We start from the raw sequence: 24935 nt of genomic DNA on the forward strand, positions 1-24935 counted from the left end.
TGCATACCATATTGGCTCAAAACGGGACGACGGGACCCTGGTTGGTAACGCATGAAGTAACGCAGTAACGATGGTATCATTTTAATAATATATTCCCGATTTTGTTTTTAAGTAATGCGTTATATTAGTCGTTACCGCACTTGCTGCACCTCACACATAATCAGGTAAGGTGAACCCATTGTGATAGACTCACTGTGTAACTCAATTATATTTACACTATTTGTAACACAAGTAAACACAACAGTCAGAACTTATAAGTGAACCTGGGCGAGCCTGCAGGGCAAAATAACAAACACAACAAACCCATAAACTTTATGGGTTTGATGCGCATAAAGTACACGGTGTGTGTGACCCCCTTTTCAGAGCCTCATCCTCTTAATAATAGTTTATTATCTATCTTTATTACAACTATATATTACAATTATATCTATCTTTATTACAACTCACACATTGTACTTTACAATACAAACCCCAAAATCAATCCTCCAGTTCTAGGCAACACAGAAGGGGGGGAACTTTTTTTCTATTTCCACACAACTCCTCTAAGGTATATTAATGACACAGTACAATATTGAAAATGGGTGGTCTTCCCCTTTAAGAGTCTGCACATGAATGGGATTCGTGATTTCTTGTATCTCTCAGTTTTGCATGGTGGAGTGTCCAGGTCGTCAGACACAGTTGGGTGTGCCTCTCTGCCAGGGTGCACAATGTGAGGGTGCGGAGAGCCTCTGTGTATCCTGAGTATCTCCGGCCAAGTATGATTTTGCAAGCCTGTTTCTGAACTCCAGCACCGGATGCACCATACTGTATATGGACACATTGTGTGTGATTTCTGGTAAGAGCTGCGTGGTAATAACATTAATCATTAACCTGCTGTGATCAATGAACAAACGTCCACAGCCTAGATTTGTATTACTAAACCAGTGAGCTGATGTCACAACAGTGCATTTATCCCGCAACCTTACCGGTAATGTTTTGTCTACATTATTTATTTTAACAGTTAAAAATAAACAGTTCCCAGCAGTCATCATCAATTAGACTATAGTCCACCACAGACACCACATCCCCTTCACAGACATAATAAAAGCTGTAAGTGTTCTGTCCAGGGTGTCATTTGGAACTCTCTGTCCAATAAAATGCATCTCATCATCATCATACTCATCCTTGGACTCACACTTTCACCAAAAGGTAAGACTCTTTCAATTTAATGTTTTTAGAGTATGATTGATTATTTTGTCTGTACAAATTCGTCCTGAGACTATATTTTTGCCTGTCTGCCCGTCCGTCCGTCCGTCCGTCCGTCTGTCTGTCCGTGTGCGTGGTCCGGGTGCTTGCGGCACCGTTGGAGAGATCGGTGAGAATCTCACTGGTCTATTATAGTGCCACCAGGAGGCCAACTTTTGCCAAACATTTTCTTTATGTTACTCCTACAGATTTTGTCCAAGCCTCATGGAAATCTGTACCCATTGTTTCTATAGTCATGCGATCAAGAAGAATCTGTGAGATTTATCATATTCCATTGGCTTCTAAAGTGTGCAGGAGTGGGCTACATTATCCCTTAAGTTCTGTTCGGGTCATTTTGACCCGTTTTACATTTTCATTTGGAAAAAAAATGTAGAAGTTTAAAATTTTTCCACCTGAAACTCACTGGCCTTAAAGATTCTTCTGAGATGAACATGTAAAAAAAATATTTTTGCACTACACCCATGCTACACCCCCCTCATATTTTTTGAACCTTAAGTGCTGTTCGGGTCATTTTGACCCGGAAGCACAGATGCACAGAAATACACAGTATTATGCCAAAACACAGACACACAGTCACCCCCACTTCTAACACCCCCCTTCCGAAGCCCCATTCCGAACCCTCCGGAAAACCTCTGGCCTAGTGTATACGTTCAAGTGTCTATTCATATGAGACGTTCATGTGTGTTCACATCACATGTGTGTTCAGCTCTATGTGAGAATGATGTCCTGTTCTTGAACCACAAGTATTCAATTAATGGGCATGTTGAAAAAAAAATAAAGTTCATAAAAACATTGTCTGATTTTTTTTCCTATAAGCATGAGCAATATTGCCCAGTATTAAATAAAGTAGTTTTTTTACACTAATTTCAGCTAAATCAGTAAAAACGCCTAGCTCTTTCAGTGTTTAATGTGATATAGCAAAGCAAAAATGCAAACATTTACCATATATATCATATGAATTGTTTGGTATTGAGTCAAAGTCAAAGTATCATGATGATTTGTTAAGTTAAAATGTATATTAGTGTTGTTTTTTTTTAACCAAATATCCCCCGGGTCAAAATGACCCGAACAGAACGAAGGTGTAGTGAATCTGAACAGAACTTAAGGGTTATGGAAGAAGCAAGTGTAGAGGCTTGGTTAATCAGGCGGGCTCTCAATGTTTAAAGTTACTGATAGTCCATGGGCCATACGAGATGTCACTCTCGGAAAGGTGACAAAGGTTACTTAGCATTTTTGAGAAGCTCTATATCTGCAGATTATATTTTGGTATGATAACCCTTCCTGATTCACAGCTACATTGGTGTTATCTGCTAAAGTTGGTCCCATTTACTTTACTATACAGTTAACGGGAGATTAATCTGCTTTAAGTAGCATATGAGGGGTCAAAATAGGGTTTTTTCATGATTCTGAATCCATTGCAAAATGGTAAATGGTAAATGGTGCATTTATATAGCGCTTTTATCCAAAGCGCTTTACAATGTGCATTACATTCACCCATTCACAAGCGTGTGTTTTGCATGAAAAACATTCCTTTGGCTAAAAACGGCCCCACAAAACTATGGTTTAGTGATGAAAATTGACGAGTCATCACTTTTCACAGTTTTGTGGGGGCCATTTTTAGCCCAAGGAATGTTTTTCGTGCAAAACACATGCTTGCAGTGGATTCAGAATCATGAGAAAAACATAGTTTGACCCCTCATATGCTACTTAAACAGATTGTTATTATTTTAGCATGTTTTTCCCCTGTATAGTAAAGTTAATGGGACACAAATGTTAGCAGCTGATAACACCAATTTAGCTGTGACTCAGGAAGGGTTATCATACCAAAATATAATCTACAGATATAGAGCTTCTCAAAAATGCTAAGTAACCTTTGTCACCTTTCCGAGAGCGACATCTCGTATGGCCCATGGACTATGAGTGAGGATGAGGAGTTGGAAATAAGGATGTGTGTGTTCCAAGCGTCATTCCCACCAGGCGCGATAAAGATAGCGATAACGATATGTCGGCGTTCGCATCAATTATGTTGGCGTTATCATTGTGGTTTGGACGCTACCATTCACTCTCATCCACTTCAATGGAGAAAGATATTTTGTTATCGTCTATGAGTGGTACGGCTCATATGGTTTTGTTTTCTCTCTCCATGGCCAGAGTGCAGGGGAACTCAGCCTCCAATCCAGCTCCAATGGAACCCTTCACTGGCCAACTCATCACAGGAGGTCCCATCCACACTATCTACAACACCTGCACCATCTACTCCACCTGCACCATCTGTGTCACCATCACCACCTGCGAGATCCACACCACCTGCACCATCTGCATCACCTGCATCTGCATCACCATCACCACCTGCGAGATCCACACCACCTGCACCGCTTGCACCATCTACACCACCCACACCACCCACACCACCCACACCATCCACACCATCCACACCATCTACTCCACCTGCACCATCTGCGTCACCATCACCACCTGCGAGATCCACACCACCTGCACCGCTTGCACCATCTACACCACCCACACCACCCACACCATCCACACCACCTGCACCACCTGCACCATCTACTCCACCTGCACCATCTGCATCACCATCACCACCTGCACCACCGGCACCATCTGTGTCACCATCACCACCTGCGAGATCCACACCACCTGCACCATCTGCATCACCATCACCACCTGCGAGATCCACACCACCTGCACCGCTTGCACCATCTACACCACCCACACCATCCACACCATCTACTCCACCTGCACCATCTGCATCACCATCACCACCTGCACCACCTGCACCATCTACACCACCTACACCACCTGCACCACCTACAGGTACACCTGTTCCTTTTGAGTGCTGCTAACCGCGCTCCTATATCTGGCGTTGTGTGTATGTACATCGGTATATTGTCCATACCCTCAGAGCTCAGGGGTCAGTGCATCGCCATGATGTCTTGTGGTTATTTTCTTTTTTTTTGCCACAGACATGAAATGAGTGGAAAACTTGGAGACTTGACATTCAGTAATTAGGTATTGTGATCAAAATAAGATTATAATGAAATAAAAAAAAATAAAAACATTCATATCAAGGACCCCCAAAATGTGGCCATGGAACCCGGAATCAAAATATTTAGTTCCAGGGACCCCCAGAACAAAATTTGAGTTACAAATACATTCAATAGATGTGCACAAATGTTCACGACTTTAGTGTAACAGTGTAATATGTCAATAATTGTAATAGTGAAATAATTGTAATAGTGTAATAGTTGTTGTGCTGTCTGTGTCTTCCTTGTAGTGTTGTGTGTGGTATGTGCCTTAGCCTAACAGGTAATGTTGTGTTGGTCAGGCTCACCAGGTGGGTTGATTAGGGATTATCTTACTTTCTGAGCCAGTTCAGTTCAGACCAGCATTTTCTCTCAAGTCTTGGACAGGATAAGTCAAGTTCAAGTTGTGTTTATTTGTTTAGATCTGGCCCTTAAAGCTTATGGTTTTAAGTTTAAGATCTGTAATAATTATTTGTGTAATTTGAATTCTTTGAATTTAACTAGAACAAATACTACAGTTGCTTATTGTGATAAATGTACTGTATGTTTTTGAATTATGACACAAATGTTTTGTTTTCTATTTCTGTATTTTCAGTTTTACAAATTATTTGTGACCAATAATATAAAAAAGCGGCAGACACTTTTAAAATAGCAGATCACTTTTTCTTTCTGTATTTGACACATACAGTCAGTGAACTGAATTATCAAGACATGTGTAACCGTTGAATAGAAACAGCAGAGAACAAAAGATGTACACGATTCTTTTCTTCTTCTAAATCTTTTGAACATTGCTCTTTGGAGATGAGACGTATCAATGTGATGGCGATAACGTATTGACATAGTTGATGATATTCACACTGATTGTTGGTTTTTCATGCTTCTTTCAAGGGACGAATTGGGCAAGAGCTGGAGTTGCTACACAGTCATCTCTATATGGGGTCGGAAGGCCTGAAAAGGCTATTGATGGGAACCGTGCAAGCGACTGGTACCAGGGGTCCTGTACGCACACACAGGATGATTATAGACCCTGGTGGAGAGTGGACCTCCAAACGGCCTACAGAGTCAACTACGTCAAAATAACCAACAGGAAGGACTGTTGTGCTCACAGACTCAATGGAGCTGAGATCCGCATTGGAGATTCACTGAGCGACAATGGAAACGGCAACAACAGGTACGTTCATTTCAATGTCGCTGTAGTCTTTTAGCAGACACCCTTATCCAGAGCCACTTGTAAGTACCATATTTGATTCCCAGGTGTGCTGTGATCCAGAATATCGGACCTGGACTCACCGAAACCTACAACTGCGGAGGGATGACAGGTCGCTATGTCAACATTGTGATTCCTGACAGGAGGGAATTCCTGACTCTGGCCGAAGTAGAGGTTTATGGTGATGGTTCTGGTAGGTACTAATCTGCAACATAATATCACAGTTAGCAGTTTGATTGATTGATTGATTGATTGATTGATTATTTCATTAGACAAAAATGGAGAACTGTACAAGTGTAGTCAATAAAATAAAATGTAGTACAGTACAAATACAGTTAAACACCCTGCCTAAAAGGAACATCCCAAATAAGATGTTAAACTGTCTTTTTTATGTTGGAAGCCCTCTGTATTTAATTCATGGACATAACAAATAGCAAGCAAAGAAAACGTTCAATAATATTGCAGTTATAAAAACACTATATGTACAGGGTAGGGGAAACAAGGGGGTGGGGCTAAGGTGTGTGTGTGTGTGTGTGTGTGTGTGTGTGTGTGTGTGTGTGTGTGTGTGTGTGTGTGTGTGTGTGGGGGGGGGGGGGGGGGGGTGCTCACTTCTCGCCTGTCTAGGTGAGAAGTGATAACTACCTCCTTCTCTGGCCTCCTGTTTTAAGGGAGGTAGTTAAGGAATTCCACACCTGGGTGGCAGTGATGTAGAAGGAGAATTTCCCCATATTTGTCTTATGGGTTTGTGTTTTCAGATCATTGTGTACGCTCCCTCTGGTGTTGTGGCTGTGGGTGTTGCTAACTTTTTGGAGATGTTTGGTCAGATATGTGGGTACTGAGGGGATGGAGGGCAGATTTGCGTTGACTATGTATCATTCAGACTTTCATCTGTCAATGATTTAAAATTGATAAAATTGAGGTCTTGTTCACGGATGAGAGAAAGGGGAGACGGAGAAGGAGATCAGCCGGAGGATCGGAGCAGACCGCAGACTGCAGACTGCAGTGCTAAATCGCACTGAAAAAAGAGTTGAGCCGGGAAGGCAAAACTCTCTGTCTACCAAGAAATCTTCGTTCCTACTCTCACTTATGGTCAGGAAGTGTGGGTCATGAACGAAAGTATAAGGTCGCAGGTACAAGCGGCCAAAACGAATTTTCTCAGACGGGTGGCTGGAGATAGGGTGAGAAGTTCAGTCACCTGAGGGTATCTGGTACGGATGCCTCCCAAGCGCCTTCCTAGGAAGATTCTTGATGCACGTCCCACTGGGAGGAGACCTCGTGGCAGACCAAAGACCAGATGGAGGGATTATATCGCAAAACTGGCCTGGGAACGATACAGATTATTTGCATTGCAAAATGATAAGATACAAAGCCAAATGGTACTTTTTGCTGTTTGCATATCAATATAGTAGATTGTTGCAAATTAAAATAGATATTTTGATTCAGTTACTATATTGTTACACCCCACGTATGTACAGTATGTCTACACTTGGCTCATAAAGTTTATGGGACACTTAATGAAATGAACTCATAATAAAAAGCTCTACTCACTTCACACTGGGTGTGATATTTATTTTAATTCTTTCATGTTCAGGTTCAGTGAGGCTGGTGGGTGGTAGTGGACGGTGCTCTGGCAGGGTGGAGATCTATCACAACAACAGCTGGGGAACGGTCTGTGATGACAGCTGGGACCAGAAAGATGCTGAGGTGGTTTGCAGAGAGCTGATCTGTGGGACGGCACAGGATGCTCCTGCTACAGGTGCCCGTTTTGGCCCAGGGAATGGTTCCATCTGGATGGATGACGTGCGTTGTTCAGGAAGTGAAACGTCTCTAACTCAGTGCCCACACAGTGGATTTGGTGAACACCACTGTGGTCATGGTGAGGACGCTGGTGTGATCTGTACAGGTAAGAAGAATGGATGTCATATCTCTCATTTCAATTGGCACTGGGTGAAAGAAATGTGTTAAAAAAAAACTCTGGATGTATACATATCTGCAGTGACTTTATTTATGTATTTTCAACACGTGTTTCCTGTTTTTGCCTACTTGTCGTTACCTGTCTTGTCTTACCTCTCTGTAATTGTTAGTTTTCTCCACCTATGTCCTGTTAGTCTCCCAGACAGTCCCTGGGTTGATCTGTCTTTGTTTGAGTTCACCTTTGTATATTTAAGTCCTGAGTTTGAGTTTGCCCCTTGTCAGTTTATTAGGACGGATTCACACTGCGGTCTCGGGTGCACACTTGAGACTGCTTGGCAGATGTTGTGATAGTGTCGTGTGAAGGCTACGCATCACCGCACCGTACCCAAGACCACCTCCGAGAGGTAGTCTGCTTGTTGCATCCTTGTCAAAGGTGTGCTGCAACGTGAGGTGGCAAAGCTGCTGCTAGGATGAAAATAACAAGGATTGTGTCATCTGTTGTTGTTATTTTCAATATTATTATTATTTCCCCAGTTTCTGCTAAAACATTGTTTGCGTTGATTTACTTATTTATCAAATTGTCTGAAGTTTTCTTCTGTTTGGTTAAATCACTTTTGGAAACTGTGATACTACGTTTTGATTTTAAAACTTTTTATTTCATTCTGCAAAAATGGTATAGGCAAAATAAGCCTTGGCTTCAGCCTACTCCTTTTCGGTACCACTATGCACTAGTGGACTAAGCTAAATGTATGTATTATGCTTGCCAGCAGGGACCAGGCAACTATTTCAGGAACAGTTTGAATCAATCGGACCGCAGTGTGAATCCGCCCTTAGTTACTGTCAACTGTGAGTTTCTCTGTTTCTTGATCTGCATCTATAGTCATTTAGTTTCGTTTTTCCCAGTTCAGTTTCCCAGTTTGCCTCCATATGTCTCCTGTTTAATTCTTATTAAATACCCTTGCATTTAGCTCTTCTGCCTCAGTCTGGTTGTTTCTGCACTTGCTCCGCTCACTTCACTTTTTTTTCCCTTTCATGTTCAGGTTCAGTGAGGCTGGTGGGTGGTAGTGGACGGTGCTCTGGCAGGGTGGAGATCTATCACAACAACAAATGGGGAACAGTCTGTGATGACAGCTGGGAACGGAGCGATGCTGAGGTGGTTTGCAGAGAGCTGAGCTGTGGGACGGCACAGGATGCTCCTACAGGTGCCCGTTTTGGCCCAGGGACTGGTTCCATCTGGATGGATGGCGTGCATTGTTCAGGAAGTGAAGCGTCTCTAACTCAGTGCCGACACAGTGGATTTGGTGTACACGACTGTAGTCATGATGAGGATGCTAGTGTGATCTGTACAGGTACGAATGGATGTCATATCTCTCATTTCAAATTAGTATATTACTATCAAAACCTCCACCGGCTGTCAGTCAGTCTGTCTGTCTGTTAGTCTGTCTGTCTGTCAGTCAGTCTGTCAGTCACATGTCACATGTCACACTTTTGCCCTGCTCATATCTCCGCAACCGTTCCCCCGGCCCGATCCATGCCAAATTCTGCAGACACACTCCTTGCCTGCCAAACCACAACCTCCACTTCTCACATGGCCCTCTTCTTGCGCCACCATGAGGTACACACTTGCTCTACACTCATGTCATCAACATGGATCTGTCCCATTTAGCGCCACCTTCAGGCCAATTTTTTAAAACACATTTTTCGACACTGCTCCTACAGATTTTGCGCTAAAATCACGCAAATCGGTACACAGTATGTCTTCACTCATCTCATCAACATGGATCTGTCCCATATAGCGCCACCATCAGGCCGATTTTTTCAAACACATTTTTGGACACTGCTCCTACACATTTTGCCCTAAAATCACGCTGCGACCTGACGGTCGCTTATCTCCCGATTAGGGAGTCTTACTGGTATTTGTATATTTAAAAAAAGTGATCCAGTGTCAGTGATAGATAAACCACCATGTCCTTCTATGTCCTTTCTCAGAGGGTCGACACTGCATCCCGAACCAGTTCAGGTGTAACAACACCGTCTGTAAGCCTCTGGCCTTGAAGTGCGACGGGAAGGACGACTGTGGAGACAACTCTGACGAGAACCCTTTGGAATGTGGTGAGTAAAACACCTCTCTGATCAGTGTTGCCAGATGTAATGTACGATAATTATCTTATTTGTACGATAATTTGACCCTCTGTACGATGTACGATCCATTATTCCAAAAATGCCCAAATGTATGAAAATTTCGGCATATCGACAAAAAGAGCTTGAATTTACTAGATTCCCTGGCTGCTGATCTGTGGTCTGTTATGGCTTCCCAAGAAGTGTCCGGAAATCAGTCAATCTGACCCTAGATCTGTAATTGGAGGCATTAAAAACACCAGTCACATCTTTCCAGTCCAGTTTCAGGCTTTTTATTGCGACCGAAGGTCGCATATACTCTGAAGAATCGTGTCGCTTGAGTGTCCTTCCTTCCTTCCTTCCTTCCTTCCTTCCGTATCCTCGTGACCGTCCTTCCGTATCCTCTGTGATGTCAGTGTGATGTCAGCGAGTTGTGACATCACTTCCTGTACAGGGCGGCTACACGAAATGTGGATAACACTATATATGGAGATAGTCCAGTCCATCATGTCATATGGGACTACCGTCATAGAAAGTAGCCATTGTTAGGCCAGAGTCATTGGCTGTCTAAACATGGAGATGTGGATAACACTATATATGGAGATAGTCTAGTCCAATATGTCATGGGACTACCGTCATAGACAGTAGCCATTGTTAATCCGGAGTCAATGGCTGACTGTCTGTACAGGAAGTGATGTCACATGACATACTTTTTATGCCCATATATGAGTCCTAACATGGAGATGTGGATAACACTATATATGGAGATAGTCTAGTCCAATATGTCATATGGAACTACCGTCATAGACACAGCCATTGACTCCGGCCTAACAATGGCTACTGTCTATGACGGTAGTCCCATTATGACATGATGGACTGGACTATCTCCATATATAGTGTTCTCCACATTTCCATGTTTAGGCCCCATCGCTCACACCCTCGATGGGGTTGGCAATAGGGCCTTTCTGTGTGTTTCCCCGTGTCTCCTAGGGTTGATACCCTCACAAAAACATGAACAAACTCCCCCCAGAATGATAACAACTAGAATCGTCAGAGAAACACTGTGGTTGGCCAGATAGTCAAGAAGTCGCATGTCACCCTGAGGTGTCTTACTAGTTTGTATAAGCTCCAGGACGTTTCCCACCTCCATGTAGCATATGTGTTTTTGTCACGTAGTAGTCTCAAACAAGGTTGTTTCTTACACTAAATATGCATTTTTTGGTGAAATTACTTCTTTACACGTGTGATTTCTAACTTTTGGCTGTGTTCGATAGATTTCTGTCAAATACGATAATTTCAAGCCTCGGGTACGATAATTCAACATTTCCCATCTGGCAACGCTGTCTTCCCTGGGGAATTTACACCGGTCCGCCACCAGAAGCGTAGCCACTGTAGAGGCAAGGCATCTGCCTGCCCAAGTGAGCTCTTGCACACAACAACGTCCCTGCTTAACGATAGATGGACGGGCAGCAAATCGTCTCCCAACGACTCCAGAAGTGTCCATACTGTGGTGCCGTCGCAAACAGCACATATCTGTTTAAGAGCACTGAAGTTGTTTAGGCGACTGATATTGCTCAACAAAAGACTGGGCAATTGGGCAGGCAGGACAGCAATCCTTGAGAGAGATTTAACCAAAGGTTTGAACTGCAATTCAATTAAAAACATATTCAAGGTCAATGCGTCTTCTCATACTGTAGACTACACTACACGTTTGAATACCAGTAAGACTCCCTAATCGGGAGATAAGCGACCGTCAGGTCGCAGCGTGATTTTAGGGCAAAATGTGTAGGAGCAGTGTCCAAAAATGTGGTTAAAAAAATCGGCCTGATGGTGGCGCTATATGGGACATCCATATTGATGAGATGAGTGTAGACATACTGTGTACCGATTTGCGTGATTTTAGGGGAAAATCTGTAGGAGCAGTGTCCAAAAATGTGTTTGAAAAAATCGGCCTGATGGTGGCGCTATATGGGACAGATCCATGTTGATGACATGAGTGTAGACATAGTGTGTACCGATTTGTGTGATTTTAGGGCAAAATCTGTAGGAGCAGTGTCCAAAAATGTGTTTTGCAAGAATCGGCCTCATGGTGGCGCTAGAAGAGGGCCATGTGAGAAATGAGGGGTGGGGTCTCCGCGTTGCCTTGGCGGACGAATAGGTACCGGCCCCGGCTCTCCCGGACGCTCCTAGCCCGAGTTACGGCATGTTATGTGAGCTGCAGTGGAGGGGGTCCTCCACTGGGGGCGCCACCACTTTGGCATCCGTTCTGGAGCACCAGGAGTCGGTGGTCCCCGGGAATTCCCCGTGAGCAGCCCCGTTGGGGTGGTCATTTGGTCATTTTTGCACAATTGGTCATTTTTTACATCTGGGGGTCCCCCAGGGAGGCAAGGAGTTTGGCAGGCAAGGAGTGTGTGTGCAAAATTTGGCATGGATCGGGGCAACGGTTGCGGAGATATGAGCAGGGCAATAGTGTGACGTGTGAGGTGTGACAGACAGACAGACTGACGGACGGACGGACGGACGGACGGACGGACTGACTGACTGACTGACTCACAGTTTGTGGAGGTTTTGATAGTATGTGCGACCTGACGGTCGCAATTATTTGATTCTTTAACTTTGCTGTTATACTCTCACATTTGAAATGACTCAATGATTCGTGCAGGACGTCATGTTCACCTGCCCATAATGCTGCTAGAATGTAAGTGTTGAGAATATAAACCACAGGGAGGCTACACTGATTACTTGCATATTGTTTCCTTTCTGAATGAGTGAATTTCCACATCATGGACAAGTTTGTGGCTTCCGTGGGTTTCAAAATAAGGTAATATCCCCTGACTAATCTCTCTCTCTCTCTCTCTCTCTCTCTCTCTCTCTCTCTCTCTCTCCTCTCTCTCTCTCTCTCTCTCTCTCTCTCTCTCTCTCTCTCTCTCTCCCCCACAGCAACGTTCCAGTGCCCGCCCACCAGGTCATTCCGATGTCACAACCACGTGTGCCTCCCCACGTCCAGGAGATGTGATAGCGTCAACAACTGTGGGGACAACAGTGACGAGTTCAACTGTGGTGAGTTCATATATTGATTTTCAACACTTTGGTTGATCTCTATTCATTTATACATTATTTGATGCTCTGGGATGGTCTCTTGAGCTTCAAACGTAGTAATTCCCGAAAGATTTAGCTGTTTGTGTGGTCAGCCAGATGGACACAACTTTATCCACAGCCTGCAGTCCAAAGCAGATTTTGGCTTCGGAAAACGATTAAAAAAAATGCTCCCTTCAAACGTTCTGGGTACCTAAATCACTGCTGCAGGTCCACCAGCAGCAGCGTTTCAGCATGGCGTTATGTTATGTTATGTTTTATTTATTTGTCATGGACATCACAATTACATTGGACAAACCAGATGCATTGATATAATTGATTATAGCACACGTGCTAATTCTCATCACCTGTCCACAGTTATTGTAATATAAATGTTCTTGATATTAATATCGCTAATCATCATCTGAAATAAGGCTAAATAACATGGGTTCCAATGGGAGAGAGGGTCCAACTTGCTGGGGGCAGTGTTTTGCTACGCTGTGGTCCAGTCATCACAGTAGGGGGAGGGGTTTTGCAAAAGGCTAATTGATATGAATGACACTATTCCACCTAAAGCGAGTCCAAGTCAAGTCCAAGTCATATGGGGTTTGAGTCCGAGTCGAGTCCGAGTCAAGAGCCCCTGGTAGGGGGTCGAGTCCGAGTCGAGTCCGAGACCAATGGGAGGCGAGTCCGAGTCGAGTCCGAGACCAATGGGAGGCGAGTCCATTTTTTTTGATAGGTAGGCTGCAGAAAACAATATTTTTTGTTTGTTTTTGTTTTATTTTTCCTTTTTTTCTTCCCATTAACGCCCCCTACCCCTCGGTGGGGGGCGAGTCCCGAGTCAAATGGTCCGAGACCGAGACGAGTCCAAGTCAAATTAAGGGCGAGACCGAGACGAGACCGAGTCAGTAAAAAATTGGACTCGAGTCCTGACTCGAGACGAGTCTTTGACTCGAGTACTACAACACTACTCATTATGCAGCACAATGTCCCTTTTAACCAGTTCAAAATATATAAAATAATATTTTTATGGCCGATCTACAAGTTGGATGCAATGCATTGTGAACTTGTAGATCTGTAATATGTTGGGCTGTAGTGGTTATTGTGTAATTATTAGAATTGACAAAGTTTTCATATCATTATAGAGGAGTAAGAGTACAATATCTTTCCTCTGAGATAATTATAGTGAGGAAAATATTCATATAAATATTCATTATAAATAATTTCTTGTTCTTATTCTTGCAAAACACATTTTTGGACACTGCTCCTACATATTTTGCCCTAAAATCACGCAAAGCGGTACACAGTATCTCTAAAGTCATGTCATCAACATGGATCTGTCCCATTCCCCATATTCCCTCCTGATTGGCTACCATTGCCTTCTAAAGTTTGTGTATGCGACCTGAAGGTCGCTTGACTCCCGATTTAGGGAGTCTTACTGGTCTACAAGCAACGCAGACCTGCCAACCTGTACGCATTTTGCGTATTTAGCACGCATTTTAGGTCTCTGTACGCAGGTACGCAAACTCCTCTAACGGCTACGCATTTTTGGTTCGGGGGATGGTAACCGATGGTAACACATAACACATTCTGCGTTGTGTTGTGTCTCGCGTTCCCTTGAACATTTTTGCTCCATGCCGTGTAGTTCTCCCAGGCACCACATGAATGGTGTGTGAATGGGGTGCATGGCGCTGCGGAGCACTAGAACCGAAGCGATGCTCATTTTGTCGGTAGAAGAAGAATTTAACCGAATGGCCGCGGACGGAGTTTGTTTTGGTCATAGACGAGTTATAAGAAGAAGGTTTTGGTTTAGTTTCAGCATGCACACATCTCACAGCGACGCGTTATAGCTCGGATTTCACATAGCGGCGATATTAATCAGATTAATTTATAAAGAAGATACTACGGAGAATGGCCGTGGTGTGCTGCCAACGCGAGTCTTAACAGGTAGGCTAATAATAAACTTTTAAAACCCTCCTCTGAGGTGAATTCACATGTCATAGCAGCCACGAGGGCGAGAATTGGTGAAATCTCGTACTATGCCTAACCTAAACCTATCTTGCAACGCTGGTGAAACAAAACAACGAGCGGCTGCGGTCCGCCTGGAGCTGTGGTGTTGTGTATGAAGCCCGTGTTGCAAGGCCGGATCTAGCCTTTAGTAGTAGGTGGGGCAGCAAGAAATGATAGGGGGGTCACCTCCAGCCCACGCCGTGAGGCGTGGGCGGAAAAAAATGGGGGGGGGGGGATCAAACCCCCTAAAACACCCGAAATGCATAAAAAACAAAGCATTTTGGCACACTTATACCTATAACACGCATTACAAACAACAGGTCTTACACCTATCTCTCTCTGTCTCTTAGTAGAGATGGACTGATTGCAAAATTATTGGCCGGTACCGTACCGATCGACCGGTTTTATGAAGGTCTGACCTGCCAAAACCGATTTTCTGATACCGATTTCTTTAGCTATGAACTAGAAAATAGGGTTGCTCCAATACCCTTTTTTCAGGCCAAGTAGGCCTACAAGACATACTTCAATTTGAGTACCAATAAGCTAGAAGAACACTATAATGCCAAATCAATCACAAAAGTACAATATCCAAAATCACAGACAATATCCAGTCTAATATGATATGGATATAATATTGATGCCAGCTGATCATTCACTGTAAGGCCTAAAGTTAAAAAATACATACTGTATATATTGTATAATTGCTGTGCCATTGCTTCTGTCTGTGTCACTGTTAGAGCTGCATGATTAAGGCAAAACCTTTATTTTAAAATTATTGGTATACATATTGAGATCATTTATTTCAAATATTAATAATATTATTATTGAATAAATATTTTTTAACAAGCAAAACGATTGTCTTAAAAGCTAAAATAAATAAGGTTGCATTCATTGTCTTCAAGGTGAGAAATTTACCTTGTGTCACAGTAGTCTGACTCTAGTCTATTCCTTCCTTTCAAATATTTAAGGGCAAAATATTACCTCATGACCCTGGCTGTTCCTGTTGTTTTGGGTTGTAAAACCTCTGTAAGGGACTTAAAATGTTACATAATAAATTTCTGTTGCTTAATGTACTTTGTGAAACTATCGGAGGATACTATAACGACCTTTAACAGGCTTCACCTGGACATGCATTAATTAATCCAGCGTGTGGACAGACACACATGACACCACGCAAAGTGAACTGACTTTTTTTTCCAACAACAGAGAAACGGGAGGTGGTTTCCTTTGTAACTGGCTAAAATAAAGGGACATTTATAGGATGGCTTTTTCTGTCGCTTGCAACAGTTTTTGCAATGCTGTTGCTTTCTGTTAAATGAAAGTGAAAGTAAACTTCTTCTGCATGGACCGTCTGGACTGGAGGCAGGAAAGCCTTGCGATGCTTTTTTTTTTTTCCTTCTTCTTTGAGACTACATTGACACAGGATTATGGAATATATCCTTACATTGCAAAGGTAATCAGCATCATCTGTTTCTGTTGTAGGCTGCCATAAGTAGACTGGCTGCTATTTGCTAATGTTTAAATTAGTCCAGAGCATCATGCTGTGCACCGGAATTTATGTCAGTGACCGTCCGGTCACCGATGCGGCCGGTTTGATATCATACCGGCCGATTTTTGATTTTTGCATGCCATCATGTTTGGTGGGGCAGACAGGGCATTTAGGGGGGCATTGCCCCCCCTTGCCTATGCCTAGATCCGGCCCCGCCGTGTTGTAATTCGTCATACGACGGTGTTGCAGCGAGCAACCAGTCAAAACGTGTGACCCAGGGCTTAGTACAATGAACTGAAGCATACATTGGCCATGATTGGATAACATACTGGGCTGCCTGTTCCACTTTATCTCTAAATGAGTATGAATGAATGAATTAGGCCCATGTGTATTGTCAAACACATTAACAGTGAACAAATTATTTATCACCTTTGAATATATGAAGACATTAATGGTCTATCAACAATGAGTAGCCTGCAGCCTATAAAGAATATACAGACTAGGCTGTATGTGATCTATACACAATGTAGGCCTATATATCAATTAATGAATGCAATAGAAACCTACATGAGTTGAATACCTTCAACTTCATGCAAATCATGCACAGAAATATGGTTTTATTTAGGCTGCTCAATTAACAAAGACACAGGTAAATAGCCTACAATGAAAAGCTATTTTGCAATTTGAATAACAGGATTATATTGATGTATGTTCATTCCTGAAGTCACTGGTGACTGTTTTGCGAGTCTATTGTTAACTAACTCTGAGCAAGTGCAGTTAGTATATTTTATTAAAGATTTGTCAACAATATTGCCAAAGCAACATTACTGTATTGCCTGGTAATACTAGCCTACTTTTTCTCCAGACCAAATGGCATTTTTATTTAAAAGGTTGTTCTAACATCTTGCCGCCTCCTATTAGTGTAAGTCAAGACATGCAATGTGCTACACAGTGTGAAATTTTGTTAACATAACTGTAAAGGTCCCACCCAAAAAGGTGCATGGAACCCCCCAAAATATACGCTGTTTTGTGCGGGAAAACAACAAAAATTGCACCGCGGGCGCTGCGCGGGCGCTGCGGGTGCCGCGCGGGCACGAAGTGCCCGCGCATGAGTACTCAAAAAAATTTGCCAGGGTTGGCAGGTCTGGCAACGTTTTCTGAAAATCTACTGTCTTACCAATGGCAGGGCATGTGAAGTTTTGAAATGGCACATCTATAGTTATCTGCTGCTCTATCTAAAAGTGAAGATTAAAATACAAACCACACTGCAAACTACACACTGTGCACTGCATCAATCTTGAGAAAATCTTTCATTCTTTTAGGCGATATCGACTTATGCTCTAAACCTTTACTTAAAAAAAAAGACTTCGCAACACTAATGCCCTGTGAAAATGTGGACATGCTCATCCTTTTCTTGTGGGCAAGACACATTTGGATGATTAACATTTGTTTTGTCTCTGTACAGAGCCTAATGATGTCAGGTTGGTGGGAGGAATCGGTAACTGTACTGGTGTAGTGGAGGTGAAACACCAGGGAATGTGGAGACCAGCTGGAAAGAATCGCTGGAACATGAAGTTATCATCTGTAGTGTGTAGACAGCTGGACTGTGGATCTGCTGTTTCAACAGTTTCATCGTCATCATTATCGTTGTCACCCAATCCATATGTATGGGATAGTATATCATCCTGTGATGGATCTGAATCTTCACTGGGGGAGTGTGGAGCATGGAGGTCTAACAGTTACCAGTACAGTCTGGTCGTGACCTGTTCAGGTAACAAACAATGACTTCAACAATGGCCATTACCCGTTGTCTGTCTGTCTGTCTGTCTGTCTGTCTGTCTGTCTGTCTGTCTGTCTGTCTGTCTATTCATCCATCGCTCTGATAATGTAGATGACGATGATGATGATGACGACGACGACGATGATGATGATGATGATGATGATGATGATGATTGCCACAGTTTTGTTTGTTTATTAATTGTTGTATTTAATTATCAATGATGATTCCTCTTTTGGGGTATTTCTATTCCCCTATTATTTATATATTTTAGAGACACATTACAGGGGTAATGTCTGTGATGTGTTAATAATTTGACACATCACACACTCTCTCTCTCTCTTTCTCTCTCTCTCTCTCCAGAGTCTGTGAGGTTGGTGAATGGGACTGGTTTGTGTTCAGGCAGAGTGGAGGTGAAGTCTGATCAGTCGTGGGTCTCGGTGTGTGAAGATGATTTTGACCGTCAGGATGCAGAGGTGCTCTGTAGGGAGCTTGGCTGTGGGGCTCCTTCAGTCCTCCAGGGGGCGCTCTATGGAGAAATGGAGGCTCCAATGTGGACCAAAGAGTTCCAGTGTAAAGGCAATGAGTCTGTTCTCCTGGACTGTGGAACCTCACACTCAACTAGAAACACCTGCTCTCCTGACAAGACTGTTGGACTCATCTGCTCAGGTAACAAACTACACTTTTGTAGTATTGCCTATGATAGTGTAATAATACTAATTATAGAATAACAACAATATAAAAGTATAGTTTGTCTTTTACTTGAGCCACTGAGCCAAACAGTCCGTTTTCACTGCTTACTATCTTGTCTCTTTAAAGTATCCGAAAAAGTCAGGTTGGTCGAAGGAAACAATAACTGTACTGGTATACTGGAGGTGAAACACCAGGGTGTGTGGAGACCAGCAACGTTCTTGCACGAGAAGATATCATCTGTGGTTTGTCGACAGCTGGACTGTGACTCTGCTGTTTCAGTAGCAAAGCGTTCTGGTTCTCTTCAAACTGTGTGGACTATCTCATCTATTTCCTGTGTTGGTTCTGAGTCTTCACTGTTGGAGTGTGCAACAATGACGTCTAGTCTCAGCGAGGACAGAGTAAAAGTCGTCTGTTCAGCCTCAGGTACCATAGCAAATACCGGTAATGTCAGTAATGTATCTATAGTCTTAAAAACAGCCACTGGGACTCTTCTGAACCACAGAAGGTACTGGAGCACTCGAGTCCTTTTAATGTTACATTATTCATATTTACCTCTGTCTGTTTATGGGATTTTCTCTCTTGTGTGTGTGTGTGTGTGTGTGTGTGTGTGTGTGTGTGTGTGTGTGTGTGTGTGTGTGTGTGTGTGTGTGTGTGTGTGTGTGTGTGTGTGTGTGTGTGTGTGTTAAATATGCCCTCAAATTGGCTATGGATGTATCACCTTAGTGGATAAATACAGGTGTATTCTCTAAAGCATAAACTCTCTATACACATTCATATCATTGCTGATTATTATTTTACAATCAAAGACTATTTGTAAAGCTTGTTCTGTTGACTCTGTACAGAGTCTGATGTCAGGTTGGTGGGAGTAACCAGTGGGCTGCCCAGTGATCAGCTCTGTACCGGTACACTGGAGATGAAGCACCAGAGAGAGTGGAAACCAGTGGATGGATTGTCTTACTGGGACCAGAAGTCACCATCTCTAGTGTGTAGACAGATGGAATGTGGCCCTGCTGTTTCAACAAAATGGACTGAGTCTACAGCTCAACCTGGTTGGAAGATTACGTCTCCGTGTGTTGGATCTGAGTCTTCAGTGACGAAGTGTGGTCCAGTGGAGTCTGTTACCTCTTCCTCCAGACTGCAGTTGACCTGTTCAGGTAAAACTTTGTCAGTAATCTATATATTTGTACTACTAAATGGTAAATGGTAAATGGTGCATTTATATAGCGCCTTTATCCAAGGCGCTTTACATAGATTATGCTTTACATTCACCCATTCACACACACATTCATACACCGATGGTGGAGTCTTGCTCAAGGACTCTTCGGCATGTGGACAGGAGGAGCCAGGATTTGAACTGCCGACCCACAGATCATTGGCCAACCCGCTCATTCTTTGGGTTTTTTACCACTAAAAATGTAAAGTTAGTAAGCCCCGCTCTGACACTGGTACCAGTTTATTTTTAAGGCTATTGACGGGAAATAATAATAATAATAATGATAATGATAATTTACATGTTTTCTTTAAAACAGTGAAATCTCTTTACAGCACATGATGGTTTCAGGTTGGTGGGAGGAATCAGTCACTGTACTGGTATGTTGGAGGTGGATCACGGGAGAGAGTGGAGACCAGCTAATTATCCGAGTTGGAACAAGAAGTCAGCGTCTGTACTGTGTAGACAGCTCGACTGTGGCACTGTTGTTTCAATACAAACCACCGTTGTTTCTACAAATCAACCTGTGTGGTTGATTAGAGCTTCCTGTGTCGGATCTGAGTCTTCACTGAGGTGGTGTGGAAGCTCTGGCGACCGAAATCCAAATCCGTCTACTTCCACTAAGAAACATGAGGTGATATGTTCAGGTAACAAACAATTTCTCTACTATCAATTAGCGTCCAAAGCATTGCATTGGAGATCTGAGTTCAAATCCAGGTCCAAACCACGTTACGTAGGGTAGCTATACACTTTTACAGTGTCCTCTGCAATCAATCAATCAATCAATCAATCAATCAATCAATCAATTGAAAGAGACTCTCGATTAATTGAGAGACTCCTGAAGGGTTGTATTGTCATATAAGGTAGACTGATGTTGATGATGATAATTAGCCTTTTGGTTCATTTTTTAAACCTTGAATTGTTCCCTAATGTATTTTTGGTGACTGGCATCATAGAAGTTTGATGTCATAGACCACATGAGACTGACACAGTATGTCGATATATGGGCATTCTTCCCAGATCTGGGCTTAATATTATGTTGTTTCATTGTTTCTTCACAGGGTCTAGTGATGTCAGGTTGGACACCGGTGGCTGTACTGGTACACTGATGCTGAAACACCAGGGAAAGTGGAGACCAGCGGACGGTCTGTCTCACTGGAGCCACAGCTCATCTTCTGTAGTGTGTAGACAGATGGACTGTGGCTCTGCTCTGTCAACAGAGTGGACTTCCGGTGCTAGGGATACACCTCCTCAACCTGTGTGGTGGACCACATCTGAATGTGACGAGTCTTCACCGACGGAGTGTGGAACAAAGAAGTATGCCACTTCTACTGACAGACTGAATGTGACCTGTTCAGGTAACAAACAATGGGCTATCTGTCTACAGATTTGAAACCTTCACACATCAGTAAATTGTAGCGTTTCAATAAATGGATCTAACGCCCTTGCATGTTCTATGCTCTCTCTCTCTCTCTCTCTCTCTCTCTCTCTCTCTCTCTCTCTCTCTCTCTCTCTCTCTCTCTCTCTCTCCAGAGTCAGTGAGGTTGGTGAATGGGGCTGGTGTGTGTTCAGGCAGAGTGGAGGTGAAGTCTAATAACTTGTGGGTCTCGGTGTGTGAAGTTGACTTTGACCAGCAGGATGCAGAGGTGCTCTGTAGGGAGCTTGGCTGTGGGGCTCCGTCAGTCCTCCAGGGGGCGCTCTATGGAGAGGTGGAGGCTCCAATGTGGCCCAAAGAGTTCCATTGTGAAGGCAGTGAGTCTGTTCTCATGGACTGTGCAACCTCAGGCTCAACTAGAAACACCTGCTCGCCTGACAAGACTGTTGGACTCACCTGCTCAGGTAAAAGACACAGCACTCTTTAGGTTTGGATTATTATTTTATAATGACAGAGTTATTACATTTCGCTGGTAAATCTATTGTCTCTTTACAGAGCCGGATTATGTCAGGTTGGTGGGAGGAACCAGTCACTGTACTGGTAGACTGGAGATGAAATACCAGGGAGAGTGGAGACCCGTGGATGGCACTCACTGGAACCAGAAGTCATCATCTGTAGTGTGCCGACAGCTGGACTGCGGCTCTGCTGTTTCAACAGAAAGGACCTCTGATTTTGCACATGAACCTGTGTGGTTGGTTCATGCATTCTGTGTTGGATCTGAGTCTGCAGTGAGGGAGTGTGGAACAAAGCAGTATTTTACTTCCACTAAGAGAATGGAGGTGATCTGTTCAGGTAACAAACAAAGTGTTTAACAACTACCGGTATATGAAACTTTACTTTCCTAACCAATCAATTGTTCAATTGATCAATCGATCAATCAATCAATCAATCAATCAATCAATCAATCAATCAATCAATCAATCAATCAATCTACCCACCTGCCCACGTACCGACCTGCCCCCTCCCTTTTCTCCAGTAAACAAGCAATCTACAAGGTCACAACACAAGACTTTGTGAGCTTGTAGATTGTAGATTTTGCTCAGAATAGGGCATAGCAGTGGGCGTTTTACTGGTGCCACAAAGAAACCAGTCATTCATTTTTCCCATAGAGATTTACAAACATATTTATAACAATTATTTTAATCATGACCATAAAAACTTTGATTGTGTGAAAAGTAATTATTGAAAACCGCTAAACAAAGGGTATTTATTCAACTTAGTATATTTAGTGTATCATATAATTTAATATTCAAATGTGGAGTTAAGTAACTAAGCACATTTACTCAAGTACTGTACTTTCATTTACTTGTGTATCATGTTCCATTTTCATTTTCTATTTACTAATGATTATAAAAAAACATATATTTGCCACTTTGCTTTTCAAAAACAGCCCATCTACCAGCGCACAACGCGTCGCACCCTGAGCTTGCAGATCTCACAGCCTCTAATGTGACGTCCAACGTCATCACAGCTACACTCACAGTGCTGCTTCTGGTCATGCTCTTCATCGTCATCATCATCATCCTCAAGCGTCGCAGGGCCAATAGGAAGGTACTGCAGAGATTTCAGCTGATTCACCTGATCGTTTACATGCATCCGTATGAAAACAGCAGTTGTCATTATCACGTTATAACATGCAAACATCACGTTACAACGTCGCTTTTTTATTAATAATAATAATAATAATAACTAGAAAGGTGCAATTCTGGGAAATTGCGAGTGTGGTTGCTGACGTGACTACAGTATATTCTGCAGCAAGCTAACTCTCAAGTGAAGCTCGACCAATTGATTTCCTATTGATTCCCACTCCCATTGATTCCCTATTGATTCCCATTCCCATTGATTCCATCAATTTCCAATGGCAGCAGAAAAGTTACCCTAGTTATTAAATAAAGTTTCTCTGGGACTATGATGTGTTGCCCAACAGTTGGGCAACCACACTACTAATTTGACATGTAATAAAATGAAAAGATGTAATAATTCTGTATTATATAAAATGATGATCCTGCTATAACATTATCGGATTTATTTATTTTTCTTGAAATATCCATATTGTATAAACTGGGATCAACTCCTTTTCACGGATATTCAGCGGATATGAGTAGTTTTGTGTGGCAGAACAACAGTTTGGTTGGCCTATATCCATCTTTTATTCTAACTCTCACTGTGACTAAACTGATTGATTCGTATTATCGTAGGGGAACAAAAAACAATGCAGCACCAACAGGAAGGGACAACCAGAATGCATTTCTTTTATTTATCTTTTATTAATAGACTGGATCACTCGGCTCGGTTTAGAACGAAAACCAGGCTTTCCACGCGAGGTTAGTGATCCTGTAAGTTAAACATTGGTGCTGCTGTGTTCCTCCAGGCCACCAGAGGGCAGCGTGCAGGAGAGATAACCACTGAGATGGTTTCCTTTAACCGTCTGGATCAAGAGGCAGCAGGACACCAGGAAGAAGAAGAAGAAGAAGAAGAAGAAGTTCTTCTCACGTCATCACATAAATCACTCATCAGTGGTGGACGATAACAACACACATTTACTTCAGTACTGTACTCAAAAGCTGCCATTCCCATTCAAATCAGTTTTGTTAACACGTTGGGCTCTATTCTAATTCTATGTCACCCGCTACCCACTAATTATGGGTTTAGGGTGAGGATCCCTAAATGTTATTTTGGGCACACTATACCCAAAATTATGCTCATTATGCCGACTCCTTTATTTGCGCATGGAGGTGTGTCCGTGGGCGTGTTGTTGCTATTTCCCTAAATAGACAAGGCAGAATTTCTGAAAATGTGCTTGTATAAAGTCCCAAAGGCATTTTGCGAATATTTATTATATACAACTGTTCTAGGGGTATTAAGGGATGCTGAATCCAAATTTGCTGTATATAATGCTCAAAAAGGTTCCTAAATGGCTCAAAATTGAGAAATACAACATGGCCGCCACTGCAAGACTGAAATCTATATAAGTGAAAATCTTTTTGACTAAACAAGGTAGAAACTTGAACTAAATGTGTTTTTCTAGGTTAGCATACATGGGGAATTTGAAATTCTATCCTGATTTTAGATCAGACGTGAATAATTGGCTTGAAACTCATACATGTATAGCAGAAAAGGTTCGTTATTGATGCATAATTCATCAAACAGAAACAAAAGCAGGATGAACCATGGTTTTATTATCAAAACTCTTTTGATTTAGATTTTATTTGTTTTTTTATATGCAAATTATATATAGTCCTTAATATGAAGGTAGGCTACATTAATTTAGCCTATTTGCAGTCATAGGTATCTTGCAGCTGCATGCATCCAGTTCCACTTTTCCTGAATAGAATAGAATGGATTATAATATAATAGTATTTTACCATATCAATAAAAGTAAATGTACATGGTAATACTTATTACTGTAATCCTTACTGTGGCAGCTTATTCAGTCTTCCTCAGTGTTCAAGTGTTGAGTTTTTTGCAGTTGCATGCTTCCATACATGCCATATGACTCTTTATGGATAGAATAGAAGAGAAGGGGATACAACGTTTATAGCCAGCACACGTACATCAGGGTAGGGTTCATCAATCTGTCAACAATCAACATCTAAGAGTCTAGACAGAGTATGCAGTCTAGTAGGCTGATATTCTCTAAAATTACCAAATCCCATCAGTACAATCTATTATACATACATACCTGCGGTGCCTGAGGCCCTGCAGGCTTTGGGCATAGGTG

General features: G+C 42.6%; 1 protein-coding gene across 1 annotated transcript; it reads left to right on the forward strand.

Annotated features, from left to right (window-relative positions):
- The first annotated feature begins 1000 nt into the window (after window positions 1-1000).
- On the forward strand, window positions 1001-23974 carry LOC308281181 (scavenger receptor cysteine-rich type 1 protein M130-like). The gene is made up of 18 exons (XM_080721297.1): window positions 1001-1188; window positions 3397-4077; window positions 5175-5457; window positions 5541-5686; window positions 7085-7396; window positions 8448-8756; window positions 9397-9519; window positions 12466-12585; window positions 17565-17870; window positions 18240-18545; window positions 18696-18992; window positions 19412-19723; window positions 20115-20426; window positions 20841-21137; window positions 21313-21618; window positions 21710-22006; window positions 22605-22765; window positions 23586-23974. Exons 1-18 carry the CDS (start codon window positions 1137-1139, stop codon window positions 23742-23744), a joined length of 4779 nt encoding a protein of 1592 aa, XP_080577423.1. The 5' UTR covers window positions 1001-1136; the 3' UTR covers window positions 23745-23974.
- The last annotated feature ends 961 nt before the right edge of the window (window positions 23975-24935 follow it).

This window comes from Nannobrachium achirus (assembly GCF_963921795.1).
Source record: "Nannobrachium achirus genome assembly, chromosome: 1".
Taxonomy (NCBI): Eukaryota; Metazoa; Chordata; class Actinopteri; order Myctophiformes; family Myctophidae; genus Nannobrachium; species Nannobrachium achirus.